The 27728-nt window shown below is 39.2% G+C and overlaps 1 protein-coding gene across 4 annotated transcripts; it reads left to right on the top strand.

Annotated features, from left to right (window-relative positions):
• Positions 1-26189, top strand: LOC141444781 (L-dopachrome tautomerase yellow-f2-like). 4 transcript variants are annotated; one of them, XM_074110423.1, is made up of 14 exons: positions 1-250; positions 5243-5393; positions 9598-9696; positions 13211-13282; positions 13711-13758; positions 14721-14819; positions 16405-16581; positions 17145-17261; positions 18942-19118; positions 20338-20441; positions 22122-22196; positions 23150-23333; positions 24612-24714; positions 26045-26189. In XM_074110423.1, exons 2-14 carry the CDS (start codon positions 5258-5260, stop codon positions 26109-26111), a joined length of 1458 nt encoding a protein of 485 aa, XP_073966524.1. In that variant the 5' UTR covers positions 1-250; positions 5243-5257; the 3' UTR covers positions 26112-26189. The 4 variants fall into 4 exon arrangements, with proteins under 4 accessions (XP_073966524.1, XP_073966525.1, XP_073966523.1 ...); XM_074110424.1 differs by having other exon boundaries at positions 1-261; positions 13223-13282; XM_074110422.1 differs by having other exon boundaries at positions 1-261.
• The last annotated feature ends 1539 nt before the right edge of the window (positions 26190-27728 follow it).

The following is a 27728-nucleotide window of genomic DNA, read 5'->3' as shown; positions in this document are numbered from 1 at the left end:
TGAACTAACGAACTAAGGAGCGAGCGGTCTGGGAACTAGTTTGCGTAGTTCGTGTACGGGAGCGTTCTTACGACCTAGTTCAGTCTTTACCAAAGTCAGTTACGAATCAACCAGAGACCATGTCACATGCGCCAACGGTTGTTTCAGTGTATAAATAATTGTTTACTGCTAATTGTGTGTATAGTATAGTATGTGAGTGAACACTTAGATTGTTGGTGTTTGTTTAAGTGACCGTTGATTCTAGTTATTAGTAAGTTGAAGGTAAATTTAAAAAAATTCATCTTTTTACAATATTTAGATGTTTTTATAATTGGGTCAAATAATGTGAGTCAAGTTTAACTTCCAGTGATTTGAGATGTGCAATTTTTATGACAGTGCGAGAAATTAACAGAAAACCGGTGCCCAGGATAGGGTTCCGTAGCCATTACGAAAAAATCAAATAATATTTTCCTAAGGATTTCGTACTGTGTACTGAATCTTTCAAGTTTAGGTATATTTTATACCTTAGCCGCTATACTTTTCCTTGTAAATTTGATATACCTATTTACTACTATTTAGACACATTTACAGTAACAGTTTCGATTTTAGAGGGGGGGGGGACGCTAGATTTCAATGAAAATTTGCACTTTAAAGTAGAATATTTCGCAACCCCCAATGGTTTTAAAATACCTATCCAACGATATCCCACAATAAAGGGTTAGTCGAGTAAAAAAATCACCTCCACTTAACGTCTATGGGAGGTACCATAATTTTTCTTTTTACTTTTTTTGTACCACTTTGTCGGCGTCAAATTACAGCTTTCTAGTACTAACAGTCTCTGAGCTTACCCGCGGACAGACAGACGGACAGACATGGCGAAACTATAAGGGTTCCTAGTTGACTACGGAACCCTAAAAACAGCTTGTATTCAAAATTTCTATAACCCGCCACCGCCATTTTGCCAACTACTTAGAGTTTTCAATATTTTGTTTTTATTAATTACTAGCCTGTTGCCCGCGACTTCGTCAACGTAGAATCGTTTTTCACTATCCCGCGGGAACTACGGATTTTTACGGGATCAAACTATCCTATGTCCTTCCCGGGGACTCTAAACTATATTATGTACACCGAATTTCATCTAAATTAGATGTAAAGAGGTAAATTAAGCAAATAAACAGACTTAGGCCGTCTTGCAGGAAAAAAATAATCTAGATTTAGTAGTTAATCCAGACTTAAGCTTGACAGTTCCATACAATTTGACACTACTAAACTGAGCTTAACGCTAACTCGAGATTTATGTGTTTACTGCAAGTGGGCCTTAGAATCTTTAACATTGAAAATCATTTATTCAGTAAATAGGCCGCAATGGGCACTTTTACACGTCATTTTTTAAACTACCAGCGCTTTCGGAAAGACCATCATTGCCAAGAAACTTCTAAGTCATTTTTGCAAGCTTTTATTTAGTTTCAACTATTCCGTTGTCTGTCTGTCTGTCTAGTCAAATCTTGCAAGTTAAATTTAAGATCAACTTCCAGTAGTCAGACTGACTTGAAATTTGGAATACTTATGTAAATCTCGTGACAATACAATAATCTAGTAGTGACATCCTGGTAGTCCAGCCAGGATCGTCTTTGCAGGATGGAACTCTTCAACTTGAAATTTGAAATTTGGTATTCAAATGTAGTTTGGGTGACAAAACAAGTACAGTCAGAAAAAATAGCTTGTATTAAAAATGATTTTTTTTATGGTTAGGTTATTATTGTTGTTATGTATTTTCAGCCGCATTTATTACAGTAGATACCCAGTACATTTGAGATACAGCCCCGTGACAGACAGACGGACAGACGAATATTACAGCGAATAGCGATAAAAATAGGGTTCCATCTGTCACCCTTCGGGTACTGAACCCTAAAAAGTGAACATGACATAGTGGCCTTAGTAACCTATTCATATCTAAACATCCTAGTTAGTTATTTTATTTATCTTATTGTTTATATTATATGATGTAAGTAAACAAGTTACGAGTAACGGTAAAAATAGGGATGGGCCGAATATTCATTTTATAGGTATTCGGTATTCGGCATGTTCGGCAGATTTACCGAATATTCGTATTCGGCCGAATATTCGGCTAAATCACCGAATGTTTGGCAAAGTGGTACTCGAACTTTTGACTCTATTGAGCCATGTATGAGTTGAGTGTTAACTGTGTTATTTTTATGAGATAAAGTGCGGCTTTATGTTTTTGTTAACACTGTAGATTTATTTCCAATAACAGCAGATAAAAAAGACAGTTATTAATAAAAATCAAAATACATAAGTAAGATCATTATGAACATGAAACTACCGTGAGACTCACTCATATAAGACGTGACGTGACGTTTAAGACGTGAGTTATCCGTTATAATATCATTTAATATAAGATCATTATATTAAAATAATATGTTAATATAATCGATCAGGTCTTTATTGTAAAAAATTAAGCAAGTTTTTTTGTTTTAACCAAGAGTTAAATTAAAATGATTAAATTACCACTTTTATTTTATTTTTAAATGAATCATATTTCTAGTTTCTACTTAGGAATCAATTGTGCCGGATATTTGGCCGAATATTTGGTTCGGTAAAAGTTTTACCGAACATTTGGCCGAATATTCGTATTCGGTGAAACCCATGTTCGGCCCATCTCTAGTAAAAACTGGTCAAGTGCGAATTCGGGAATCGGGTCATATATAGGTTTTAATTTCTTGAAATTGCTGAATTCGCGGAGCAATTTACAATGCTTTCAAAATTACCTTAATCCTACTAATATTATAAATCCGAAAGCTTGTAAGTCTGTTTGCTTGTTTGTTACTTCATCACGTCTAAACCATTGAACCGATTTAGATGAAATTCGGTATACAGATGGTTTGAATCCCGGAGAAGGACGGAAATTGCATCTTATCTTATCTTATCTTATGCTTAGGGGTCCTTGCGGATAAACTTCGACCCGTAGGGATCTTTTGTGTAATTACCCCTCCTTCGCACTTACTCTATTGCCTTTATCACCTCGTCCATAAATTGGATGATTTGACGTAGCGGTAGTGCCTTAAAGTCTCCTGGTGCGGGGTATCCGTCGCCAAAGTCTCATTCTTGATCTGGCGAGGGCGTCACATTCACACATAATGTGTTCCATTGTTTCGTCTTCCTCGCCACATATTCTACAGACTTCATTGTCCTGTAGTCCCATCTTTACTAGTATGTGTTTAGTATTGAAGTGACCTGTGAATGCCCCGACGATATGTCGGAGTTGTTTCCTACTGAGTGTCCAGAGTTTTTTAGTCCAGCTTGTGCTGACATTTTCGATGAATCGTTTTGAATGCTTTAGACTAGTTTAGACCTTCCAGTGTTTTCCACTCTTGTTGGTGTTTAAGTTTGGTGTGGTCGTTTATGGCATTCTTCATGGTTCCCTGTGAAAGTCCCACATACGGCTCGGGCCCTATGTTTTTGTTCATTGACCCTTCCCTTGCTAGCTCATCTGCTTTTTCATTTCCGATGAAGCCTGAAAAATTGCATAGTTCCCGCGGGATAGCGAGAAGCGAATTCTCCGCGGACGGAGTCGCGGGTAACGGCTAGTACTAAACTAGGTACCACAGATTTTTTCAACTTGCGTGAACTCGAACCATTTAGGAAAAGTCCCGAAGATGCTTAACTTCATTTACAAATTAAGATTGGTTTTTTGGAATCTTTTTGTATTTTTTATTTCAATTCCAAATTTTTTGTATTTTTTTTTGTATTTTCAATTTAGGTTTTACGGGATGACCGTAAAAGTAAAAATTTGGAATTGAAATAAAAAATACAAAAAGATTCCAAAAAACCAATCTTAATTTGATTGCTTAATAACGATATCTCTTGTCCGGGTGAGCGGTTAGTTCCAATGGAGTGCCGAAAAAGTTTCTCGATGAGGGCTACGGCATAGATGTCGCTAGCGTCACTGCTTAAGTGGCTAAATAAGGAACAAACAGGCTGAGATATGTGGTGCATAGGGGAAATTCATGTCGGTACCGTTGACACAGGGCGGACACGCCATACAAAATACGCGTTCTGGAATCTACATAGGCACGACGACGTCTGTACACGCGTCAATGTGTGCGTAAGACACACAGGGCTGACTATCGCAAACCCTAGTACTATAGGGTATGTAGGTATGGCTTAAATGTGTAAATAAATGTAATCGTTAATCATATATTTTTATTTAAACCTACTTAAAATGTGTCTGTCTATGTATTTAAGCATTATTATTTTACATTACAATAAATATATGACTACAAACTTGAACTAATTATTCGGTACCTAATTAGTTATTTCATGTCGTATTAATCGCGATACTTTTAGAAAGCATTATTATTAAGAAAAGGAAGTAGGCAGGGTAGGAACCTCAATTTCTCGCGCGCCCACTGACAAGTTGGCGCTTGCTCGTGCTCGCGGACTCACGGCCACCGAGCCGAGCAATGACCTGCCGGCGCGCGGATTTCACTGTATAGCGGCATAGAAAGAGATAGCTGCGGAAAGTACTTAGGTATCGTTTGCCTAAATTAAGTGTTTAAAAACAAGTGAATGAGTGTATACCTAGTTTATTTTGTAAAGACAATTTGTTATATAATTAGTATAGTGATTGTAGATAAGATATTGATCTATTGATAGGAAATAATTAATAAATCATTTTTACAAATACCTACCGGCTAATATAAGACGTCTATTTATACATTATAGGTATAAACTTTTAAACCTAGGTATTGGTTTTTTCCCCAGTTATCTACATTGTACATGTTGCTAATTAAAGTTGGTTAGGTACCTTAACTACCTTTTTTCGTCCTTCGGAAATCGAAAAAAACTCCTTTTCTTATCTTTGGCTGTTGACAAACACCCATACAATGCACAGTATATCACCATTTCGCAAAGTTATTGCTCCCGAACTTAGTGCCGTGCGACGGTGCGGCCGGCATACATCGCGTCGCGCGCCCGACTGCTTTCCTACGGTTTTCCTACAATCTGCGCTTGAGGGGTGGGGTAACTCGAACCGGTGCGGGGCGGAGCGTGTCCATTCTGTATGCCAGTACTATTATATATTCTGTGCCGTTGACCAAGTGGTGTAACGGTATAGCACGAAGTACGGAATACCGTGGACCTGGGTTCGATTCCCAGTGATGGTCTTATTTTTCTGGTTTTTCTGTGCATCTATATTTCAGTTTGTATTTTCAATTCATTAACAAACATTTATCTTCCATAGTAACAAACACAAGCAATGTCTCAACTCCTGCGGGGATGCCTGCTGCTGCTCGCCGTGCACGCTGCGCTGGCGCAGAACATGCGGCGGCTCGGCAAATTCGAAGAAGTCTTCGCGTGGAAACAGATGACGTACAATATCAATGATAATTTACGTAAGCAATTTTATGCTCCATTTGCGTTCTTACGTTTTTTTATTAGCCCTTAATATGTCCCACTGCTGGGCAAAGGCCTCCCCTTCTTCCGCCACTCTTCCCTATCCTGGGCATGCACCTGCCAATCGAGCTGAAAAGCGCCTCCGGTCGTCCCGCCATCTCCTCTTGGGTCTGCCTCTGCTCCTTTGGCCATCCCTCGGGACCCATTCGGTAACGATTCGTGCCCATCGATCATAGACATGTCCGACCCAGCCCCACTTCAACTGGGCGGTCTTGACACCTACGTCGGTTATTACGTATTACGATAAAAAAATAGTCATGCTTTTCAAGTGAAGTTTATACAATTAAGGCTATAACAAGAACTTATGAGTGTCAAAAAAAAACCAACAGTTCGAAAAAACCTCTGTTGAGAAAAATCCGGCAAGAAACGAGTTATAATTTTTTTAAACATATTTACTATGTCTACTAACTAATGAATAGTTGGCAAATGATTATACCTAGTGCCATCCATGAAGTCGCGTGATTTTGACAAAATTAGACATTAATGACATTGTAATAAGAAACACGGCACGCGTCATCGTGAATGACTCTACCTATAGATTACTAACGACTTTGTAAAACAAATACAAACACATACTTATTTTAATATAAATTTTAATATTATTATATTTATTTTATGGGGATCTGCTGCAGACATTGAGTAAATTTTTATCTTACAAAAGAGAGCAATTAGAGCAATTTATAATTTGAAGACGCGTGAATCTTTAAGATCTTTTTTTAAGGAAACAGGTATCCTTGTCGCTTTATGTTTTTGAAATAATCATGTATGTAAGGAAGAACATATGTGATTTTCCCACTAACGTCGATAAGCCAAAGGCTACTAGAAACACAGGGAAGCTTAAAGTTCCATCTTACAGACTGGCTAACATAAAAAAGTCGCTTCTGGGAAATTGCATACAAAAAATATTATAAATGAAACAGATACAAAATTCAGATCTATTTTCAAGAAGACATTAATATCTAAAGCCTATTATAAAGTTAATGATTATATCATGGACAGGGATATTTGGAAATAATTCCGATCCGCATTAGCGATCACTTCAAATAGCGAACCTACTGTGTTAAAAATAAAGTTGTGTTAAATACTTGTGATGTACCTATACATAATCATTTAATAATATTGTAAATCTGTTTAAAAAAATATACCTCGTTGATCTTGCCGGATTCTTCTCAACAGAGGTTTTTCCGAACCGGTGGTAATTTTTTTTTGACATTCAAAAGTGCTTGTTATAGCCTAAATTGAATAAAGATATTTTGACTTTGAATAAACAATTTCAATTTCAATGTCTTTTAATGACCACAAGTATTCGGCACAACTACATTTTTTAAGACAGTAGATTCGCTATTATGCCGATCGGAATTATTTCCAAATATCCCTGCCCATATAAGTAATCATTAATTTTATAATTATGTCTTCTTGACATTAGAATTAATATAGGTTCTGCTATAAGGCTTATTCTCACCAAATTTCAAATTTCTAGGGCAACTGGAGGACTTTATCCTCCAGAGTTCTATTTTTTTTTCAACAGATGTAATACGTAAGACCTAGACGTGGGTCATCTTCTTTATGTTCATATATTATTTCAATATTCTTAAAATTATTCAATGAACAATTTGTGCTTTATGAAGTACATTCGGCCGTTAGGTGTAGCTCGTTCTTTAAAAAGTACGCGATGGCTCACGAGACTATAGGTTTTTGAGTTATGACAATTTGTATGGTAGGTATCTCATTCTGAGAGGAGGCTTGTGTCCAACAGTGGGACGATATACAATACAATACAATACAATGACTCTTTATTGTACCTGTCTACACCAGAAATAGTAAGCGATACTGAAAACAGGAACACATTGAAAATACACATCACTGAGGATTATAAGTACATTGAAATGATGATTTGATGGGTTTTCATTCGTAGGTTTTCATAGAATTCCTATAAAAAAATCATGAGATGACGTATGTGCAGGCATAGATTAGAATTTTAATCATACATAGCAACTAGCATACCAGTTTTTGTTATAAAAATAAACTACACCGTTGAGTTTTTTATAACTAAACACTTATAAATAAACGTTGAAATGGCAATCGTTATGTAAATATGTTACCATGGCAATTCCACGTATTTTCGTATAAAAACCGATCGACTGCCAGTAAGACATGCGACCGACGGGTTCCGTACTATTATAGAATAAATAAATAAAACACATTGTTAAAATTGAGCAACTAGGTACGCCATAAAAATGCCGCGCCCTTCCAGCTTTCATATTATGCTGTTTTGTACTTAGTGACATGTGAATTACATTGAATAAATAAATAAATAAAAATAAAATGAATAAAAAATCACGTTTTCTCTACATATCTGTAATGTATATTACTAATAAGTATTATAAAGGGGAAATATTTGTATTATTGTATTTTGGGATGTTTGTAACGAATAAACTCAAAAATTACTGGACCGATTTCGAAAATTCTTTCGCCATTAGAATGCTACATTATCGCTGAGTAACATAGGCTATTACTACTAGGAAAAAAAGGAAAGCCACTAAAACTTGAATAGTGTAGCCCAAGCGTAAAAAAAATGCCATATGACTTTTATCGTATGCGCTATATACGGAAACTAATTGATATAGAATTGTGGGATTCGTATAGAATAGAAATTTGTGACGCAGCGATTGTCACAGATTTCTATTCTATTCTACTTATACTCGTACGGAAACTGTTGATGATATAACAAAAAATATTCTTATAATTACGGTGAAGGAAAACATCATGAGGAAACCTGCACAAACCTGCGGAGCAATTCAATGGTGTGTTTGAAGTTCCCTAATCCGCACTGGGCCCGCGTAGGAACAACGGCCCAAGCCCTCTCATCATGAGAGGAGGCCTAGGACCAGCAGTAGGCTAGGATGATGATGGTGATGGGGTGTTCCTTTAATCTTTATAAATTCTTGTATTTGCGCAGCGCTTAGCACACACATAAATCATCTCCAAGGTCAGTCACGACCCATAATTGCACCGCACCGTGTTACATCTAAGTATTGTTGATATTTTCCTTGTTGTTTCCTTGTGGTTACACAGAACTGATAGTTTTTAGGGTTTTGTTGTCAGGCTGCCATTAAGGTACGCGTCCGAATGCTCGACACGCCAATGCCTAATAGACGACACCCTGCTGTCATCTATTGCTAATGACATGAGTTTAAAGGTGCCAATTATTGGGACCAGCAGTCGTACGTTTAACGATTTTTGTGTAAAGATATCATTAGTTATAGAATTTCGAATCGGTAGCCCAACATCCTGGGGTGGGCACTAGACCATACTGAGGTGGGCACGGCTCACTGCCCCCCCCCCCCCCCCCTATCACGGGAGTGGCCTGTAATACGAGCAAAAAATTAAAACATAGATCGTCCTCGTCAAACTGAACAACATTAGTTCAGCGACTTTTAATAATAATGGAATCTTTGAATTTTCCTTTTTTCATACAAATTAAATACTGCTATCAATGTACGCCATCCTAGAACCCAACTGACGTCGTCTGTCATGGTACAAACTACAGACATCAAGCATTTTGCTTTACATGGCTTCTTTGAATAAACTTAAAAGTGTAATAAAAAATAAAAAACTAATTATTTTTAAAAGTTGCTGAACTAATGTTGTTCAGTTTGAGGAGTATGATCTATGTATTAGGTATTAGGCATTAGCGGGCTGTTTTCCGCAACTCGACGTCTAAGTGCGCCTATTTTGCGTGATTAGGCTGTAGGCACTATTCATGCCAGCCTAGCTCCTGGAGGAAGCCTAGCTGACGCTTCACGTTGCCGGCTACTTCCTGCAGTGACCCCGGTGATCCGAGGTGTAGTGCCATATAGGTCGCCACACCAGAGCATTCCAGAAGGATGTGAGTGGCTGTCTCTTCTGCCTCCATGCATGCTCTGCACAGGGGGCTGTCTGTAACACCTAGATTATGTAAGTGCTTGTTTAGCAAGGCGTGTCCGCGAAGCTTGCGGGACAATCCGGGGTTGATCGTCGGGAGGGCTTCTCTGGTTTGCCTGCATGTATCTAGCTTTGGATCTATGTACTAACTATTTGCTCATATTACAGGCCACACCCGGTATATGCCTATGATAACATATTGTTGTATTATTGTTGCAGTTTTGAGCGACCGCTTCAGTGGCGATAACCTGGCTGACTCCCGAGTCAAGAGACAAAGTGATGGGTTGGTCTTCAACGAGGAAGCAAACTGGCAGCAGCGTAAGGGCAACGACATTGATTTCATCATCATCATCATCATCGTCATCGTTCTCTATAGCTGCTGGTTGCCCTTCTTGATAGAACTAAAAACGATTACTCTTTTCATCCGCGACCTTACGATAGCTACGACAATCTAGACATCTGTGTCTAACATCTGGTAGCATGGTGAACGGTTTTTTTATTTATTTAATTTTAACAATTACACAGCATGCTATACATAGCTGCATATACACAGCTGCATGACAGTTTGTTGGCGAAATGAAAACTCAAAACACTTCCATATCTAAATACTGTGCAAAACTTAACTATATAACTAACCTATTAGAAAAGTATCCTAATTTACATTTATATATGTATTACGAGTTATATAAAAAAATTCTGAGAAATAGGTGGGTACTTATTCAACTTGACTGATACTAAGCGATAGTGGGTACATTAATGGGTTATATCTATAATTACTTATTACATAGACATATTATCAGATAGATATTCTTATACCCCCTTATTCATAAACGACAATCAAACCTATTTTAGTTAAAATGCCGCTAAAATTCGTTTGTCCTTATCTGTCACTTCGACATTTGTATTTGTTAGAAAGGGACAAAGCATTTGTTAGTTAACATAGGCTTGTTAAGTTTTATGAATAAGGGGGATAGTGGTTAGAGAACCTGACTACGAAGCTTGAGGACCTGGGTTCGATTGTGTTGCTCTGAGGATGAACTCTACCACCGCTCTGCTGGCGCGACACAGTTTCGTCGGGCAGTCGCGCGTGCAGAGCGGTGGCGCGTAGTGTGCGTGTTGCGGCAGCCGCCGAGTCGCGTGCTCCTGAGAAGGGCTTCGAAATAGCCCGAAACATGTCGAGCTAAACTCGGTTTAAGACGTGAGCTATCCGTTACAATATCATTTAATATGAGTGAGTCTCACCGTAGTTTCATGTTCAAAATTACAAAATACGTCTCGATCGCTTTCGCGTTAAAATCTCAACTTGTATGGAAACACGAACATCGCAAACGTTCCGCTAGAGGCGCTGTTCGTGTTTCCATACAAATTGAGATTTTAACGCGAACGCGATCGAGACGTATTTTGTAACCGAAAACTTATTGGTACAGGATGTTTTTCTTCTACGGAAAGCAACTTTTAATACATGATATATCTTCAAAGGTTATCGGCTCACATAATAGTTGACAGTCATGATGTAATGTTTGTAATATGGGTACATAATGTTTTGTTTGTCATAACATAATACTTTTTTCTCCGAATCCATAAAGGTGTATACCTACTATGACCGTATTACCAACGTGTCATGCAAAAATATATTCTTTGTATGATTTGAAGCTTATTTACTATTCAACCGGCTAGACGACTAAAAAACCGGCCAAGACCGTGTCGGACACGCCCAAAATAGAGTTCCGTAGCCATTACGAAAAAGTTAAGTAATATTTTTCTAAGGATTTCGTATTTTATACGGAATCTTCCAAGTTTAGGTATACTTTATACCTTAGGCTGCTATTTACTCTTAAACTACTAATAATTCTCAAGCTAACTTAGCCGTTATAGATCTCCTTAAAGTTTGATATACTTACTACCATCCTGAATTTTTTCAATCTTTTCCACCCACCGGTTTAGATTTTAGAGGGGGGGGGGACGCTCGATTTTAATGAAAATTTGCACTTTAAAGTTGAATATTTCGCAAAAAAACAATGAATCGAAAAATCGTCTTAGCAAACCTATAATGGTTTTAAAATACCTATCTAACGATATCCTACACTGTAGGGTAGGATGAGAAAAAAAAACCACCCACACTTTACGTCTATGGGAGGTACCTACCCTAAAAAAATTTTTTTAGGGTTTTATTGTACTATTTTGTCGGCATAGTTTACATTTATATCCGTGCAAAATTACAGCTTTCTATCATTGACAGTCCCTGAGCAAAGCCGCGGACGGATGGACAGACAGACAGACAGACATGGCGAAACTATAAGGGTTCCGTTTTTGCCATTTTGGCTCCGGAACCCTAAAAATACTTTTTAGTCCGTCAGTTAGATAATTAAAAAATATTGTACACGTATTTTTTCTTTTGTTTGACTAACAAAAAATGACAAGGATACAGTGCTTAGAAGTTTCGAGTAAAGTCACTTTATGGTACGATTTTTACCTAATACCTAATAGTGACGTCACAAGCCCCCACTCCGGAAGTTTGATGATCTATACCTTTGTCGATTTTTAATAATTTGATGAACCCAAAAATACGTGTCCCATATTTTTCCATAATCTAACTGACGGACTAAATAGAATGATATATTTTTAACCCTGTCGTCATCCCTATTCAAGAGTATTTAAATGACAGTCATAAATTTAGATTAGAATATAGATTACTGTTATAAATGCAAGTGACACACACAACTTTAAAATATTTTGCATTTCTTTCTGACAAAACATGTCGCACTATTGTACCATGTTTGAGCAAATAAATGACTGATTACTGAAAAGTATTGCGAAACTGAAGTGGCAGGGGGCGGGGCACATTGCTCGCAGGACTAATGGCCGATGGGGTCAGAAGAAGAATGGCGTCCGCGGACCGGGAGACGAGCTGTCGGTAGGCCTCCAACAAGATGGAGTGACCTGGTTAAGATCGCGGGATCGCGGTGGATGCGGAAAGCACAAAACCGGTCTGAATGGAGAGCCTTGGGGGAGGCCTATGTCCAGCAGTGGACGTCTTTCGGCTGACATAATGATGATGATGATGAGACTATGCCCAGTCTTATGAGAATAAGTAGGTCCTCTACTTTTTCCCAACTCACGATTACCAACTGTTTCATTTCCCAGCTCAAGATTTTTTATGAAACCATTTTTTTTCGCCACTCCTAAAACAAACGTAACCTAACCTACTGTGTTCTATGAAAGCATTAGAAAATACAGTGAGAAAAAATTTTGGTTTCGGAGAAAATTGAGTTAGGGATAGGGAATGAAACTGTTGGCAAAGGAAACTTGGCAAAGAATAATTCTGCGAAAAGGCAAAAGTGGCAAAACCCGATGCGTTTGACATTCCGTTTGACACTCCGTTTGCCTTGGCGTATCTAGGATTATTTTTTAGGGGGGGCCTTGCCTGGATTTTTACCCGACTGCCCGAAGGAGGGTTATTGTGTGAAGATATCAGGAGGTATTATGGAATTTTCAATGGATAGCCCAAAATCCTAGGGTGGGCACTAGACAATATTGGGGTGGGCACGGCCCAAACCCCTCTATATACGCCTATGTCCGTTTGACACGTTTCTACTACGGTCATGGCATGACACGGTGTAATGTGCAGACCTTTGATTTTTTTTTGCAAAATTTACGGTTTCAGAAAAAAAAATATGACAAAGAATACATTATGTATGACTTTTAAAAACTGCAACTGTATGTACACGCTACCGTCTTTGAATTGAATAGACCTTTTACCTCTGGTCTAAGGAATTTTATCCTTTTCATTCTCTACCTGCTCACTAAACTTCTACTTCTATTTCTTCTTCAGTTTCATTTCTAGAATCTTCTCTGCCATCTTCGCAAAACAGCTGGAGTTCACTGCCTTCTGCTAATAAGCCTAGTAATTGTTATTTTATTTCTATTTCTTCAATTTCTTTAAACAAAATTTAATGTTAAATTCTCATCAACATATAGGTAAAGTATTTAGAGTTTATACATTCTATTATGCACTTCTCTTATTATATAATTAGCATGTGTGGCTTGACTGTAAGTGTTAATTATGAGATTAAATAAATAAATAAAGTTACATTATGCTAGGTAAAGTTAAATAAAAGTTTATAAAAGAGTTTATTGTGTGTTTAGATATTTTTTTTTTTAAATTCGTGTCTAAATTCCTGTCCAGCGGTGGTGTAGGGGTTATAGCACGCAGCACGGATTGCTGAGGACCTGGGTTCGATTCCCAGCGCTGGTCTCTTTTTCTGGTTTTTCTGTGCATCCATGTCTCAGTTTGTATTTTCGATATAATTTTAAACTGATCATATTTTGCAGGACCGTTTTCTCAAACTAGAACAACGACAACTAGAAGACCCAACACAGGTAAGTTGCTTTAGACACTTAATATCAGACCGGATGGCCTAGTGGTTAGAGAGCTTGACTATAAAGCTTGAGTTTCTGGGTTCGATTTCCGGCCGGGGATAAATACGAATGTTTGTTCTCGGGTCTTGGGTGTTTAAAATGTATTTAAGTATGTATTTATCTATACAAGTATGTTTTTTTTATTCGACTGGTTGGCAAACGAGCAAGTGGGTCTCCTGATGGTAAGAGATCACCACCGCCCATAAACATCTGCAATACCTGGTATTGCAGATGCGTTGCCAACCTAGAGGCCTAAGATGGGATACCTGAAGTGCCAGTAATTTCACCGGTATTTTCTGTCTATCCGTTGCCTAGTCTCTATAGTACTAGCTTTGCTTAATTTGGGGCTAGGTCAATTGCTGTTGTGCCAATATCCGAGGACAACCTGACCAATAAAATAGTTGCTGAATAAGTAATACTTACTAATTTAAATAAAAATTATGGTGGGGAGTAAAGTACTGGATACATATTATTAGGTATTTCCATCTTTTGTCTAGTCTTTGCCTCCTAGTCCTACTACTACTAGGTACTTACTACTTATTTTAAACTACTTTTTTTTGTGCATTAGTTTATATAAGCTAAAATCTGGGGTACTGCCTTTTTGCAACGTAACGTTTGGCAACCTGTTTCATTTCGTAACTTTTCATTTCGCAAACTTTAAAACTGCAAATATTTCAGGATTTATTTCAGAGCCATCGTGTAGAATCCCTTAGGTTAGGTTAGGTTAGTTTTATAGAAATCCTGAAATATTTACAGTTTCAGAAATAATAAACAGTTGGGAAATGAAAAGTTGCGAAATGAAACAGGTTGCCAAACGTTATTCGCCGAAACATTAGTAAACCGCTAAATTTATACCTACTACGTTTTGGTCAGAGAATAAAGTCCCATGATATTTATTTAATTTTTATTTATTTACAATGCAGATGAAGCCGGAAGGTTCTTCATTCAGTACAACAACGTGCCTATGGGGATGGAGAGAGTCGGCAACAGACTCTTCATTTCGCTTCCTAGAAGGAGATATGGTAAGTATTATTGGATTGTCTTTTTATCCACTTGAAGGACCTTTTGTAACATTATTTCAAGCCATAAATTAATTATGAATTATGATAATTGAGACATGTCAATACAAAATGAGCATTCTAGGGAATGTTACTTTTTGGCCGAACGTCCGTTTCATAACAATCAATCAATTACATTTTTGACGAGCATTTACTAGAGTAAATCAAAGCCAAGGAGACGAGATACAGAATACAAAATATTTATTTTTGAACAACTACGAGTACAATAGTACAGCTAAAAAAACGTAGGTAAACATACACATACACGCACCAAAAGACTCCAAAAAACCAATCATAATTTGATTGCTTAGTAGCGACATCTCTTGTCTGGGTGAGCGGTTGGTTCCGAAAGAGTGTGACGTCTCTCGATGAGAGCGGAACATAGATGTCGCTAGTGCTGCTGCATAAGTAGCGTAGTAGAAATAAGCAACCTGAGATATGTATGCATAGGAAAAATTCGTGTCTAGATTCCTGTCCAGCGGTGGTGTAGGGGTTATAGCACGCAGCACGGATTGCTGAGGACCTGGGTTCGATTCCCGCTGCTGGTCTCTTTTTCTGGTTTTTCTGTGCATCCATGTCTCAGTTTGTATTTTCGACATACACGCAGTTGGTTCAAAAAAAGGACACCCCTCAGCATGTGTCATAGCACTTAGCGTTAGTAACTTAAAACTAAACGAAGTTAGACAAACACAAGATGATACACGACATACAAAACCTTAAAAGAGAGAAATGTGACATTACGCAGTGCAGCTTAGGTACAGACAAAAACAAAAACAATCTTGCAAATAACTATATCAACAACAAACACATCTTCAAATTGGAACAATCACAAGTATCAAGAAAAATAGGCAATTATACACAATAAAGCGGCTCGTAGACGGGCCATATTTTCACTGCAATTTGTGGCCGGCAACTGTTGGTGTCCCTCTCTTACTCAAGAAAGGGACACCAATAGTTGCCGGCCACATATTGCAGTGAAAATATGGCCCGTCTAGGAACCCCTAGACAATATCTCTGTCTGATACGTCATTTTTATAGTAGGTATATCGCTCTATCTCTGTCTCATGTCATGACATAATTTTATCTCTTCTCGTTGGTATTACTTAATTACCTCGCGGCTATGTTCCTTGTTCAGTTCGATAAATTGAAATACGGTGAGTGTTTGGGTGTTAATTTATGCTTTCAACATTAGCACCCATCGATTGACAATTAACGGGGTTGTATTAAGGGGGTGTATTGAAAATCAGCTCTGTGCCAGTCAGGGCCTCCTATGGAACCCTGACTCACAGCATTACACTGAGTACATCTCCTTTGCCACAGCAAACGTTAGTGTTATTTCCAGTTTTTATATTAATTAGGTAGTAATGTAATAAATCTTCTTCATAATAAATTTGTAATTCTCTGTAATAAGTCTTCGATCTACTATGTGTTGTGGCATTATGATATTTTATCTTTATCTCGTTCTGTTACAAATCAAATGAATGCTCAAGTTAATGCAGCATCTTAATATTTTTAAGCATTCTACGTTGACGACATCTTACTTTTCCAGGGATCCCCACAACGCTGAACTACATAGATCTAGACCAGAATGTGAACACGCGTTCGCCGGCCCTCAACCCCTACCCGGACATACTCCAGGGCCGGAACCTAACGTCCGTGTACCGGACACGTGCTGACGAGTGTGGGAGGCTGTGGATGGTGGACACTGGACTCTTGGAGCTGCCTGGTGAGTAGCTGCCTGGGGGAGAGCAATCCCAATTTTGAAGTTAGGAACATTTCATCATCATCATCAAAAATATGAAACCAGCTTCCTGGGACAGCATTCCCGGAGCGTTAAACTTAGGGATCCTTAAAAAGCGGGCCTGTCAGTCTCTCAAAGGGCCAGCAACGCACCTTGTGTCCATTATATTTAAAAAGAAACAACACTGCGGTAAAGAATAAAATAGTAGATTGTACAACGAGAGAGAGGGTAAGGAGCTATTTTATCCGAGACGTTCATATACCCGAGCCACATCGAGGAGAAAATGGCTTTAATGCTCGAGTTTTACATTATACTTTTCACTGCGATTGTGAGGAAATTAAATAACAACAGGGGAAACGTTGTTCACTTACAATCTTTTATATTTCATGCATTACTATATTCTGTATGGCTGGTTGGCTCCAGCTATTTTCTTGAACCTACGACCATCTGAAAGGCAATAGGTCAAACCACTATGCCACTACGGCTTTAAACCACTAGGACACCAGTCTCACTGCTCTTGTAATTGTAACGTTCACATCCTCTTTCAGTCAACCCGATACAAATCCAACCGCCGGCTATCGTGGTCTTCGACCTTAACACCGACTCGCAGATCTTCAGATACCAGTTCAAGAGCACCGACATACCGGCTGCTAATACACCTACTGGTAAGTACAAAGTTGCAATACAGGATGCACCTACAATACAATACAGTGGCTCTTATACGAAATTACGACGACTCTTATACGAACGCAAATACGAACGAAAGTAGTTCGCAAAGAATGTATGGCTACACTTGATCAGTTTAACCACTTTCAAACTAATAAACTACCACAACTTCTAAACTGATCATCTTATGAACTAAAAGAATTTCTTTGCTCACCCGCGACCTTATAACAGTTAAGTTTATGCAAAATATGCGTGTTCATGCAGTTCCTCCAGCTCCACACTGTAAGAACACACACAAATCACACAAACCCATCTATCACCACCACCACACTACACTGACGCGTTTCGAACTCCACCAGAGCTCATCTTCAGAGTGACACAACCGTACACCATGCTACCAGATGTTAGACTAACAAACCACAACAACCGTTTTAAATTTATCATTGTAACTCCCAAATACCCACCTATATTTTTTTCTCAAACAAAACAAAAGTACCCACAAAAATATTAATAAATTTTAATCATGCTATAAAACTACCTTGATTTTTATTTATTTACTGTCAAGGCATGTTTTATTAACTACCATTCCTGAAATTAGATCCAAGCCGTAGCAAGGGAGATGATACTAAATTTACCTGCTCATTAATAATAGACCCCATACTATTGTACCTAACCTAATCATCTCCATGCATTCTAGAACATCGAGACGAAACCCCTTGCCACAATAATGTAACACTTCATATGAATCTGAGTCTAATAAAAAATGATTTGATTCTAACAGATCTTTGGCAAAATTTGATCTGGATGCTCATTCAGTGTGGAGGTGGAGGAACTGCATGAACACGCATATTTTGCATAAACTTAACTATCATAATAAGGTCGCGGGTGAGCAAAGAAATTATTTTAGTTCATTGATATGGACCTCCGCAAAGTAACGCCTGATACAATAAATTACTGATCATCTAATAACTTACCAGCTCATAATTCCACTATTGACCATCACATAATACTAACTGATCACTACTTTACCGCGACTGATCATTGTTTTACAGACATCGGTTACATTACACGCTAATGCTCCGGACTGATGAAAACTGAATCTATTTAATAATCGTCAATCCATTTTGAATGACAGAACACCAGAATGATGCACAGAACTGGCGCCAGAATGAGCCGTGTAATCCGTTGGTTCCTTATTCGCCGGATTCCAAGTTTGTCGGATTCCAAGCTGGTCGGATTCCAAATTCGTCGGATTCCAAGCTGGTCGGATTCGTGACAATCAAATTATTAAATTATAAAGCAACCTAACTATTCTCACTTAAGGCCCATGTTACAGTTAGGTACGACGACGAGCGAAGCGAGGAGAATGTTAGGTAGAACTGCGACACAACAGCGCGCGATCTGAGCGAGCGAAGCGAGCGTGCCGCTGTAGCAGCCGGCGAAGCGCCAGAACCAAGTTCTTTATAATACCATACTTTTTAAGAATAAATAAATATAATCTCAAATTAAATTGTCTATGTAATAAGTTTGGAGTCCGACGAACTTGGAATCCGACGAATTTGGAATCCGACAAACTTAGAATCCGACCAGCTTGGAATCCGACGAGTTTGGAATCCGATAAACTTGGAATCCGGCGAAGAAGGAACCAATCTACAGTCTATGTCATTTCGTTTCCTCAGGTCTAGCGTCCATAACTGTGGACGTTATCGGCGGAGACTGCTCCAATACGTTCGCCTACGTGCCCGATCTGACCACTTTCGGGATCATCGTGTTCTCGCTCAGGGACAATGACAGCTGGAGACTCTCGCATAACTTCTTCAGCTTTAATCCCACTGCTGGAGCTTTGAACATAGCTGGTAAATTAAATTAGACGGATTTATTACCGTAAACCCACAGCTTTAACCAAAGGTGCATTCAACGTCTCTTTCTACCCTCGTCTTATACCTTGTGACAGAAGGAAGTCATGTAAACATTAACATCTATTTTCATCACACTTGCTCGTAAACAGTGTCGTAACATGCAGGCTACCTTGGTTGCAACCCCCCAAATAAAACCCTCGACCTTAATGTGCTTGTCATGAAACCATGAAACCCGTGGTCGGTAAATGAGTCATTGCGCGTACAAATTTTGTTGTCATGAAGCCCAAGGTCGGACAATGAGTGTGATACTGCATGGCGTGCTGGAGCGCCTGCAGGAGCGCGGCGCGCGCACGTCGCGCGCATGGTCAGGCTAAGGTAGGGCGGCGCGGAGGCTGGCGCTGCCAAGAGCGTAGTTTTACAAATATACTATTTAGTGTTGTTGTATGTCCGTGACAGGGGTTATGTCAAAATAATTTTGATGATTGATGCGCCGCGCGTTTTGTTCCAAACAGCTAGTCTAGTGCCGTAAGGTACATAGATGTCAATGGATGTAAACGACACTTCAATGAGCTAAGTAATAAATTAATTCACTTGGCTATGTTAGTGACCCTCGTGCTTCTGCGTTGGTTATCTGGGTAAGTATTAGAAGGATTTATTTTTATCAGAAGCTTTTACTTGACTTCAATTCGCGCACAGCTAATAAATAGCTAATAATAGTGTTAATTATTTAGAGTTAGGAACGCACTCGAACCTATACTACCAGTAGGATGGCTTAAGAATGGCCAGCCAGTGACCATTGGCCATAGGGTTAGGTTAGCTATCCATATAGCTATCCATGACTTTGTATTTGTGTGTTTGTATTTGTATTTGTGTATGGTTTGTATTTGATAGCTGAAGACTCTAGAATATACACTTGCAAAGCCAATAATCATGTTGGGACTGGTAGCTGCAGACTATGTTGTAGAAGAACGGCAGATATAGTTAAAGGCACTCAGAACGAATCTGGATTGGAGCAAAATCAGCACTAGTAGACAGGATCAGATATCACAGGGCACAGGGCTGACATGATGGATGAGATTACTATTCAAGCACCGATATTCACAAATTCGCTGAATATTTTGATAAGTTAAATAAAGATTAAGATCAAGGAAGGTCGTGCTCATTTGAGTGCAGGCTAATTCCATTACATTAATTTCATTTGGATTTTTTTATGAAGGTCATCGGTTCCAATGGAGCGACGGCATCTTCAGCATCACCCTCCGGGAGCCAGAAGCCAACGGCTGCAGGACGGCATACTTCCATGCGCTTGTCAGCACACAGGTACTTAACACAAGGATCAATCATCATCAAAGTTGAAGATGAGGCCTTCTCTTTAGAACGCCATAATCCACAATGAACGATATAGTACATTACTGCAGAGGCCATGAAGTAAAGAATTGATGGACGAGTTCGGGGTAGACGGATAAAACGAGTCCAGCAATCCCTGTTCTGGTCGAGGTTTGTATAGTGCTTTTCTCAAACAATGTGAGGAAATACTTCATCCACCCATCCATCCATCCATCCATCCATGTATCCATCCATGCATCCGTCCACCCATCTAGCCATCCGTCCATCCATCTACGGATGGTTATCCGTCCATCCGTCCATCCGTCTAACCATCCGTCCATCCGTCCATCCGTCTTACCATCCGTCTAACCATCCGTCCATCCGTCCATCCGTCCATCCGTCTAACCATCCTTCCATCCGTCCATCCGTGTAACCATCCGTCCATCCGTCCATCCGTCTTACCATCCGTCCATCCGTCTAACCATCCTTCCATCCGTCCATCCGTCTAACCATCCGTCCATCCGTCTAACCATCCATCCATCCATCCATGCAACCATCCATCCATCCCATCCGTCCATCCACGCATCCATCCAACCATCCATCCATCCATCCATCGCATCGCATCGCATCGCATCGCATCGCAATATCGCAAATGCTTACAGAGTAGTGGTGGTTAGCTGCTTGGCTGTCTGTAATTTTTCCTTTGTCAGTTTAATGTTAGTAAGCAAAATTAAAAGTTAAAGCAGCGGACAATAATGGATTTTCATACATACTTACAGTTATGTAGGGAGGTGGTAGGGAGCCATAAATAAGAAACTTCATGTCTCCATTTCGTGACATTAACGCATATATTTCCGAGCATGATTTGAATAATAATATTAGTTATAACAAATTCTAGTGGATCAAAGCGTGGCGTAGGACGCTCAACTAGAGCGATGATCAGGTTAGCCTGGATGCTTCAGTGGCCAACTGGAGAGGCCTATGTCCAGCAGTGGACTAAGATAGGCCGATGATGATGATGATGATGATAAGACATGAACATGACTGTCATGAAGAATTACACGCTGTTATTTTTGGGAATTTTAGCCGGAATTTCAATTCAATTGCTAGGTTTAATGATGTACCCTTTGGCCGCTGTATACAGTGGAAGTATCGGGGGGGGGGGGGGCTTTTGGTCAGCAATAGGACAGAATAGGCTAACAATCGTAATTGGCTATTCGATCAACATGATGACATCAACAAATAAAACGACTCATTTTGGACACCATAAGACTAAGCCTTGGTGGCCTAGTAGTTTGACCTATCGCCTCTCAAGCAGAGGGTAGAGGGTTCAAACCCCGGCTCGCACCACTGAGTTTTTCGAAATTCATTTGAGGAATTACATTTGAAATTTACCACGAGCTTTGCGGTGAAGCAAAAACATCGTGAGAAAACCTGCAGAAACCTGCGAAGCAATTCAATGGTGCGTGTGAAGTTTAATCCGCACTGGGCCCGCGTGGGAACTACGACCCAAGCCCTCTTGTTCTGAGAGGCCTGTGCACAGCAGTGGGACGTATATAGGCTGGGATGATGAATACTAAGCGATACAGAAACCAAGACCCTAAGGTACCTAAAGTAAGTATCGCATACCCTACCGTTGGCCTAACATTAAGAGATCATTTGTTTCCTTTACAGGAGTTCGCGGTCAACACCTGCCTATTGCGAAACAGGACAGCTAGCAGCGACAGTAACTACTGGCAGATGTACAGTGTGAGCTTCCACATGATAATGCCAAACACTTATCTCAAGAAATATCTAAAATCAACCTCATGATTTTTCGGACTCATTTGAGTTATATTTCTAGATATTATGACTAAACTATGCATGACTGTCATTCATTCACGTCTGCTTGTCTGTCTGTGGCACAGGCTCTCAAATGTATGGGCCGATTTCGATACTGTTTGTTTACGAGAAAGATTATTAAAGTCGGTTACACCCATTTGAAATTACAATGTCTTAACTTTGAAATTACAATGTCAGAGGTTTTTCAACTTCTTTAAGTTGGTTAGATTGTCACTTAATTGCTAACTAATGCATAACCACATCTCTAATACCTAGTGTTATGTGAACAAGACAATACTGACCAGTGCTTAGACTTACAGAAGGCATTGGACAAGGTGTGTCTTAAAAAGCTTCTATTTTAAGACTAAAAACTTCTAAACACTTTTTTAAGTTTATTGGCTCTTATTTGGAAGACAGACTGTTTTATGAGCAGTACGATGAGTATAGCCCTCAAATTCCGTTCATGGCATACTGACCGGAGTCTCTCAAGGATCTGTATTGGGTCCGATTTTATATACTACATACACCAAATTACCTGTGTAAAGAAATGTAGTTACTAGTGCCTTATGCAGATAAATGTTTTTCTAAATAGTAAAATAAGTTTTTGGTAAAAATTTAATTTTCAATACAAGCTTTTTTTGCTAACTGTACTTTTTGTCGACTTTACTTGCATTTTCGCCCAAACTACATTTGCATACCAAATTTCAAGTCGATGCCAATAACCGTTGAAGAGTTCCGTCCTGCTGAGACAATCTGGCCGGACTACCAGATTACTGGAAGTTGGTCGAATTTAACTTGCAAGATTTGATAGACAGACAAACATCGAGACAGGTGAAACTAAATAAAAGCTTGTAATGAAATAATATTTTATTGTTTCTTAGCTGGTCGGTGACCGCGGCAGTAACAGCCAGTCGACCATGCATGGCTACCACCAGGGCAGTCAAGTCATATTCTTCGCGGACATCGGGCGTGATGCTGTCTCCTGCTGGAAAACCACCACCAACCTTGATACTGCTCATGTGGCTATTCTGGCTCAAGATAAACAACGGATGAGTTATCCTTCTGGTGTGTACCTACAGTCAAGGACTTTACCAATACCTTTACCAACCATTTCACAGTAAGGATCATAGTGACATCACATTAATTAACAAGGAAAATCGTAATGACTTTTTGTTTGATAAGGTTCCATGGTGGCGTTCGCTGATGGTGGCTCAATAATAATACTTATAGGTACCTACTATTTAATACGAGAGCGAGAGGGACGGTACGATACGAACTTCGAGTTTCGAGTTTCGTAGTAGCCCTGCTGATCTTAATCGGAATGTTGCCCGCTACTTCGTCCACTTAGAATTCGTTTATCGCTATCCCGCAGGAACTGCAATTTTCCAGGGTATTAACTATCCTATCTCCTTCCCCGGGACTCGAGCTATATACCGAATTTCATGCGCCAATCAGCCACCGACAGCCAGAGGATGAAAATTTTTGAAAAATCTTCATCAAATAATTGGCACTGATCACTTTTTTACAATGTGATCTAATTCCAAAACGATTTGGAGGCCATAATAGGCTTAATAAATAATTTCATAACATTTTAGTAAAAAATACTAAATGATCGTGTGTCACGTATATTTGCAAAATAACGTGACTTTTGTATGACCTTCATCGTAAATAAACGTTAAGGAAGAAAGAAGAAAGAAAATAATTTATTTATAACAGCAATGACACATTCAGGTTAGGAATAATAACAATAAGAAGTGTTGCCGCTATAAAAAGGTCCCGGCTGAGCATATCGCTGGTTGAAAACCAGCACTGGTCTTCCGCCGGGCCACAGAAGAGTGTTACGGAAAGTCACACAAAACAAAGGGGCTGTTTCACCATCCATTGATTAGAATTCGAACAAAACAAATAGAGACGGCATCACATTTAACCGTCAGTTAACACTACAGTGAAAGTGAAACAGCCCCTAAGTACCTATAATATAACTAAACCGCCTAATCCAGCCTGATCCTAAGACTGTCAGGTGACAGATGACACTATGTTTTTTTTAATATTGTGACGGGCAAAGATAAACATAGTTTTAACGCCATGGCAACTATGGTTAGTTAAAATCGCGGTAACTTATAAAATCACGTTAATTTTAAGTTTTGAGAAATGGAAATTCGTTATTGTTTTTTTTTCGTTACATTTTGTTTTAACCAAACCACCTATATAATATCGTAATGGCTGCTCCCATTATAGTTGCAAAGTTGCGTTTTGATCTGTAGTGCTGTAAATTAGAACAAAACTACTTTTGTATGAGGACGCGTGCGTACCTACTGGAGACTCTTAAAATCTTGTTTCTAGATCTTCATGTGACCGGAGATGAGGTGTGGGTGATAGCGAACACGCTGCCAAGGTTCGGGTACTCGAGGCTGGATACGAATGAATATAACTTCTACATCTACAGGTTGGTAACGCTCCAAGGCTTCTGTTTACTTTGTAATTTCCTCTCTGTGTACCTGTTTTCTGTGTGAAAAACTTAACTAAATGACCTGTCGGAGACTGACCAGCGAAAGCTGTCCACGAGAAACCGCGGCAAATTGAAAGAATTGACGCTGACAACACTTGCTGTACACTAATTAAACGATGTTGATACTTAGAAATTATATAAATTTTCCGGATATTAAATTATACTCGGGACTCTTCAAGCTGCATCAAAATTCATGTAGTAAGTGGTGAAAGTTGATGATGCACTTTAGGAGTCCCTTGGTAATTTTTCTTTACAGTCCAGACTTATACATTTTTGGACCATTTTGACTAGATTCGCATTGAATACCGGGTGTTGCCTGTAATGCGAGCAAAAAATTAAAACATAGATCGTCCTCGTCAAACTAAACATTAGTTCAGCGACTTTTAAAAATAAGGAGTCTTTGAATTTGCCTTTTTTCATACAAATTTAATACTGCTATCAATGTACGCCATCCTTGAACACAACTGACGTTGCCTGTCACGGTACGCTACAAACATCAATCATTTTGCTTTACATTGCTTCTTCGAATAAACATTAAAGTGTAATTAAAATTAAAAAACTAATTATTTTTAAAATGATACCAGATTAAAGTTTCATAAAAAATGCGTGGACAGCTTTCGCTGGCCAGTCTATAAATCAATCGAAATCGAATTGTACGGTCATTCATTTGTAAATGAATGAGGGCTATCGTTTTTTGTCTCACTAGATGGCGCACTGTTGCGTGAGGTTTTTAAGTATGGCTTTCAAAAGTCTGTTATTACGGCGGGCGTGAAAACAAAGTTTAGATTAAAATCATATTTAACACTCTAACGTACATAAAAATATCGAGCATGCCACAGTGTTGCATAGTCCCCGTTTTGTTCGGAAAAAAGGGAGGACAAAGGTTTCTGAAAGGCAAAACTGTCTCAAAACACAGACATTCATTGCCCCGGAACGCATATTTGCCATAATTAATTTCAGATATTGCAAAATATTCACAAAATTATTCTAATTATAAATAAACCCGCGTAGCTCACCAAAAAACTATGAGATTCGACATTTCGGAGACCTCACGCTACACTAGCGCGCCTCTAGTGGCGAATTCATACGCGATAGCCCTCATTCCAATTCAAAATTTTGTCTATTCCTACACACTGTCGAGTCTATAATACCTACTATACCTACCTACTTTACAGAGGTTCTGAGGAGGCCCTACAATGGGACGTATAATTATATATACCTAGATACCTACCTACGCCGTGATGATGATGATGATATTTATTTTCAGAGGCCGAGTGAACGACCTGATCGCCGGCACAGTTTGTGACAGCAGTAATTATATGACTTTCGGATGAATTATTTAAGAAATTGTAACCTAACCATGGAACTCAATTATTAATATCGACTTTTTTAATAAACTACTGTGCATTGTTTTTCTTAGTTTTACCCAAAGATTTAGAAATTTAGGTATACCTTCGCAGCAGAAGTGTAGTATAGCCAAGGACAAAGATATCGACACGGCCAAAATTGCAAAAATATGTACACACGGCCTTAATGTTAAGTGCATAAAGTCGTGTATACATATTTTTGTAACTTTGGCCGTGTCGATATCTTTGCCCTTGACTGTACTAGACGCTACGGCACGGTACTAAGAAAGTAGTGCCATCTCTTCCTTCATCATAAGCTTACAGCAGTCCACTGCTGGACATGAACTCTTCCATGGCGCGCCACAACACTGTCTTCAGCCCCTCGCATCCATTCGGAGTAGCCCCGCAGTGGTTGTAGCAGTGGAGGCGCTCTCGTTCCTTTTTTGTTTTTCTCGTTACTTTAAGTTACTTTTCCGAATAAATGTATTTTTATTCTTTCTTTCTTTCTATCTTTACATACGTTTGATATGATTGGATCGGCCAGTAGCGGCTTTAGGGTAGGGCGCGGTGGGGCGACCGCCCAGGGCGCCGGACATCAAGGGGCGCCGGCATGCGCCCCCCGGCGCCCCTTTTATCCTCTCGCTGCAAATTTTCGACACTCGCAAGAGAATCAAAACCTACAGGGTACTTCCCGTGAACTCAGAATCTTGAAATTTGGTACGAAGCAACGTCTTATAGCACAGATAAAGGAAAAATTGCGAAAAGCATAAATTTTTAGTTATGTAAGTACGTACATAATAATTAATAAAAATATTTTTAATATTTTTTTAATAATTATTACGGAACCCTCGTTCGGTCCGACTCGCACTTGGCCGGTTTGTATCGTATAGGTATGAATTACAGTTGGGTAGTGCTAAAACCGGCACTGAGATCGGCCGAGTTCGGACGACGACGCGCGAACATACTCCGCTACCTTGTCGCTTACCATGTTACAGTAGAGACTTTATCAAATCAAAACAAATGTGAAATGAGAACCAAGTTCAATATATGATACATGCATTGGTTGCTGACTACAATGACAAAACAAATGTGATTGAACGTTCTAGAGTGATAATTGGACGTTAATATCTAAATAACAAACTAATAGCTGAACTACTACACCGTTTCGATACATTCTTGGAGTGCATCCATAATAGTCTTGGCTTAATTTAAAATAAAAAAGAACTGTTTACAAAAATTAAAATTAAACTAAAACTAACCTACTTACAAATAAACCCCCCCAGCTCACCGTTGCTGCTCATTGTGCCCAGAAGGCTGGCAGATTGCCACGTTGGATCGTGAGGCTGATCTTTGCCCAAATAGCTGCCAGCCCGCTGGTCCCCGTAGCATCTATTAGGCGCGTGGATATCACCTTGGCGATATCGCGCGCGCCAGGTCCCACGACCCCAGTCTCAACACCAAACAGCGCAAAAACGTAGCCTTCCCCAAGAACTGCATATTTATTAAACTGTTTGAGGTCATCATCATCATCATCATCATCCCAGCCTATATACGTCCCACTGCTGGCACAGGCCTCCTCTCAGAACAAGAGGGCTTGGGCCATAG

Source organism: Choristoneura fumiferana, chromosome 30 (genome assembly GCF_025370935.1).
Source record: "Choristoneura fumiferana chromosome 30, NRCan_CFum_1, whole genome shotgun sequence".
NCBI classification, from domain to species: Eukaryota; Metazoa; Arthropoda; class Insecta; order Lepidoptera; family Tortricidae; genus Choristoneura; species Choristoneura fumiferana.
The sequence above is the reverse complement of the archived record's forward strand: the minus strand, read 5'-3'. Positions and strand labels throughout refer to the sequence as shown.

Excerpts from the sequence above, each read along its gene's own strand:
- LOC141444781 (XM_074110423.1), top strand. The coding sequence starts at position 5,258 with ATGTCTCAACTCCTGCGGGGATGCCTGCTGCTGCTCGCCGTGCACGCT. Across the intron at positions 13,283-13,710 it reads GCCTTCTGCTAATAAGCCTA|GACCGTTTTCTCAAACTAGA; the intron begins GTAATTGTTATT and ends CATATTTTGCAG. Across the intron at positions 16,582-17,144 it reads TGGACTCTTGGAGCTGCCTG|TCAACCCGATACAAATCCAA; the intron begins GTGAGTAGCTGC and ends ATCCTCTTTCAG.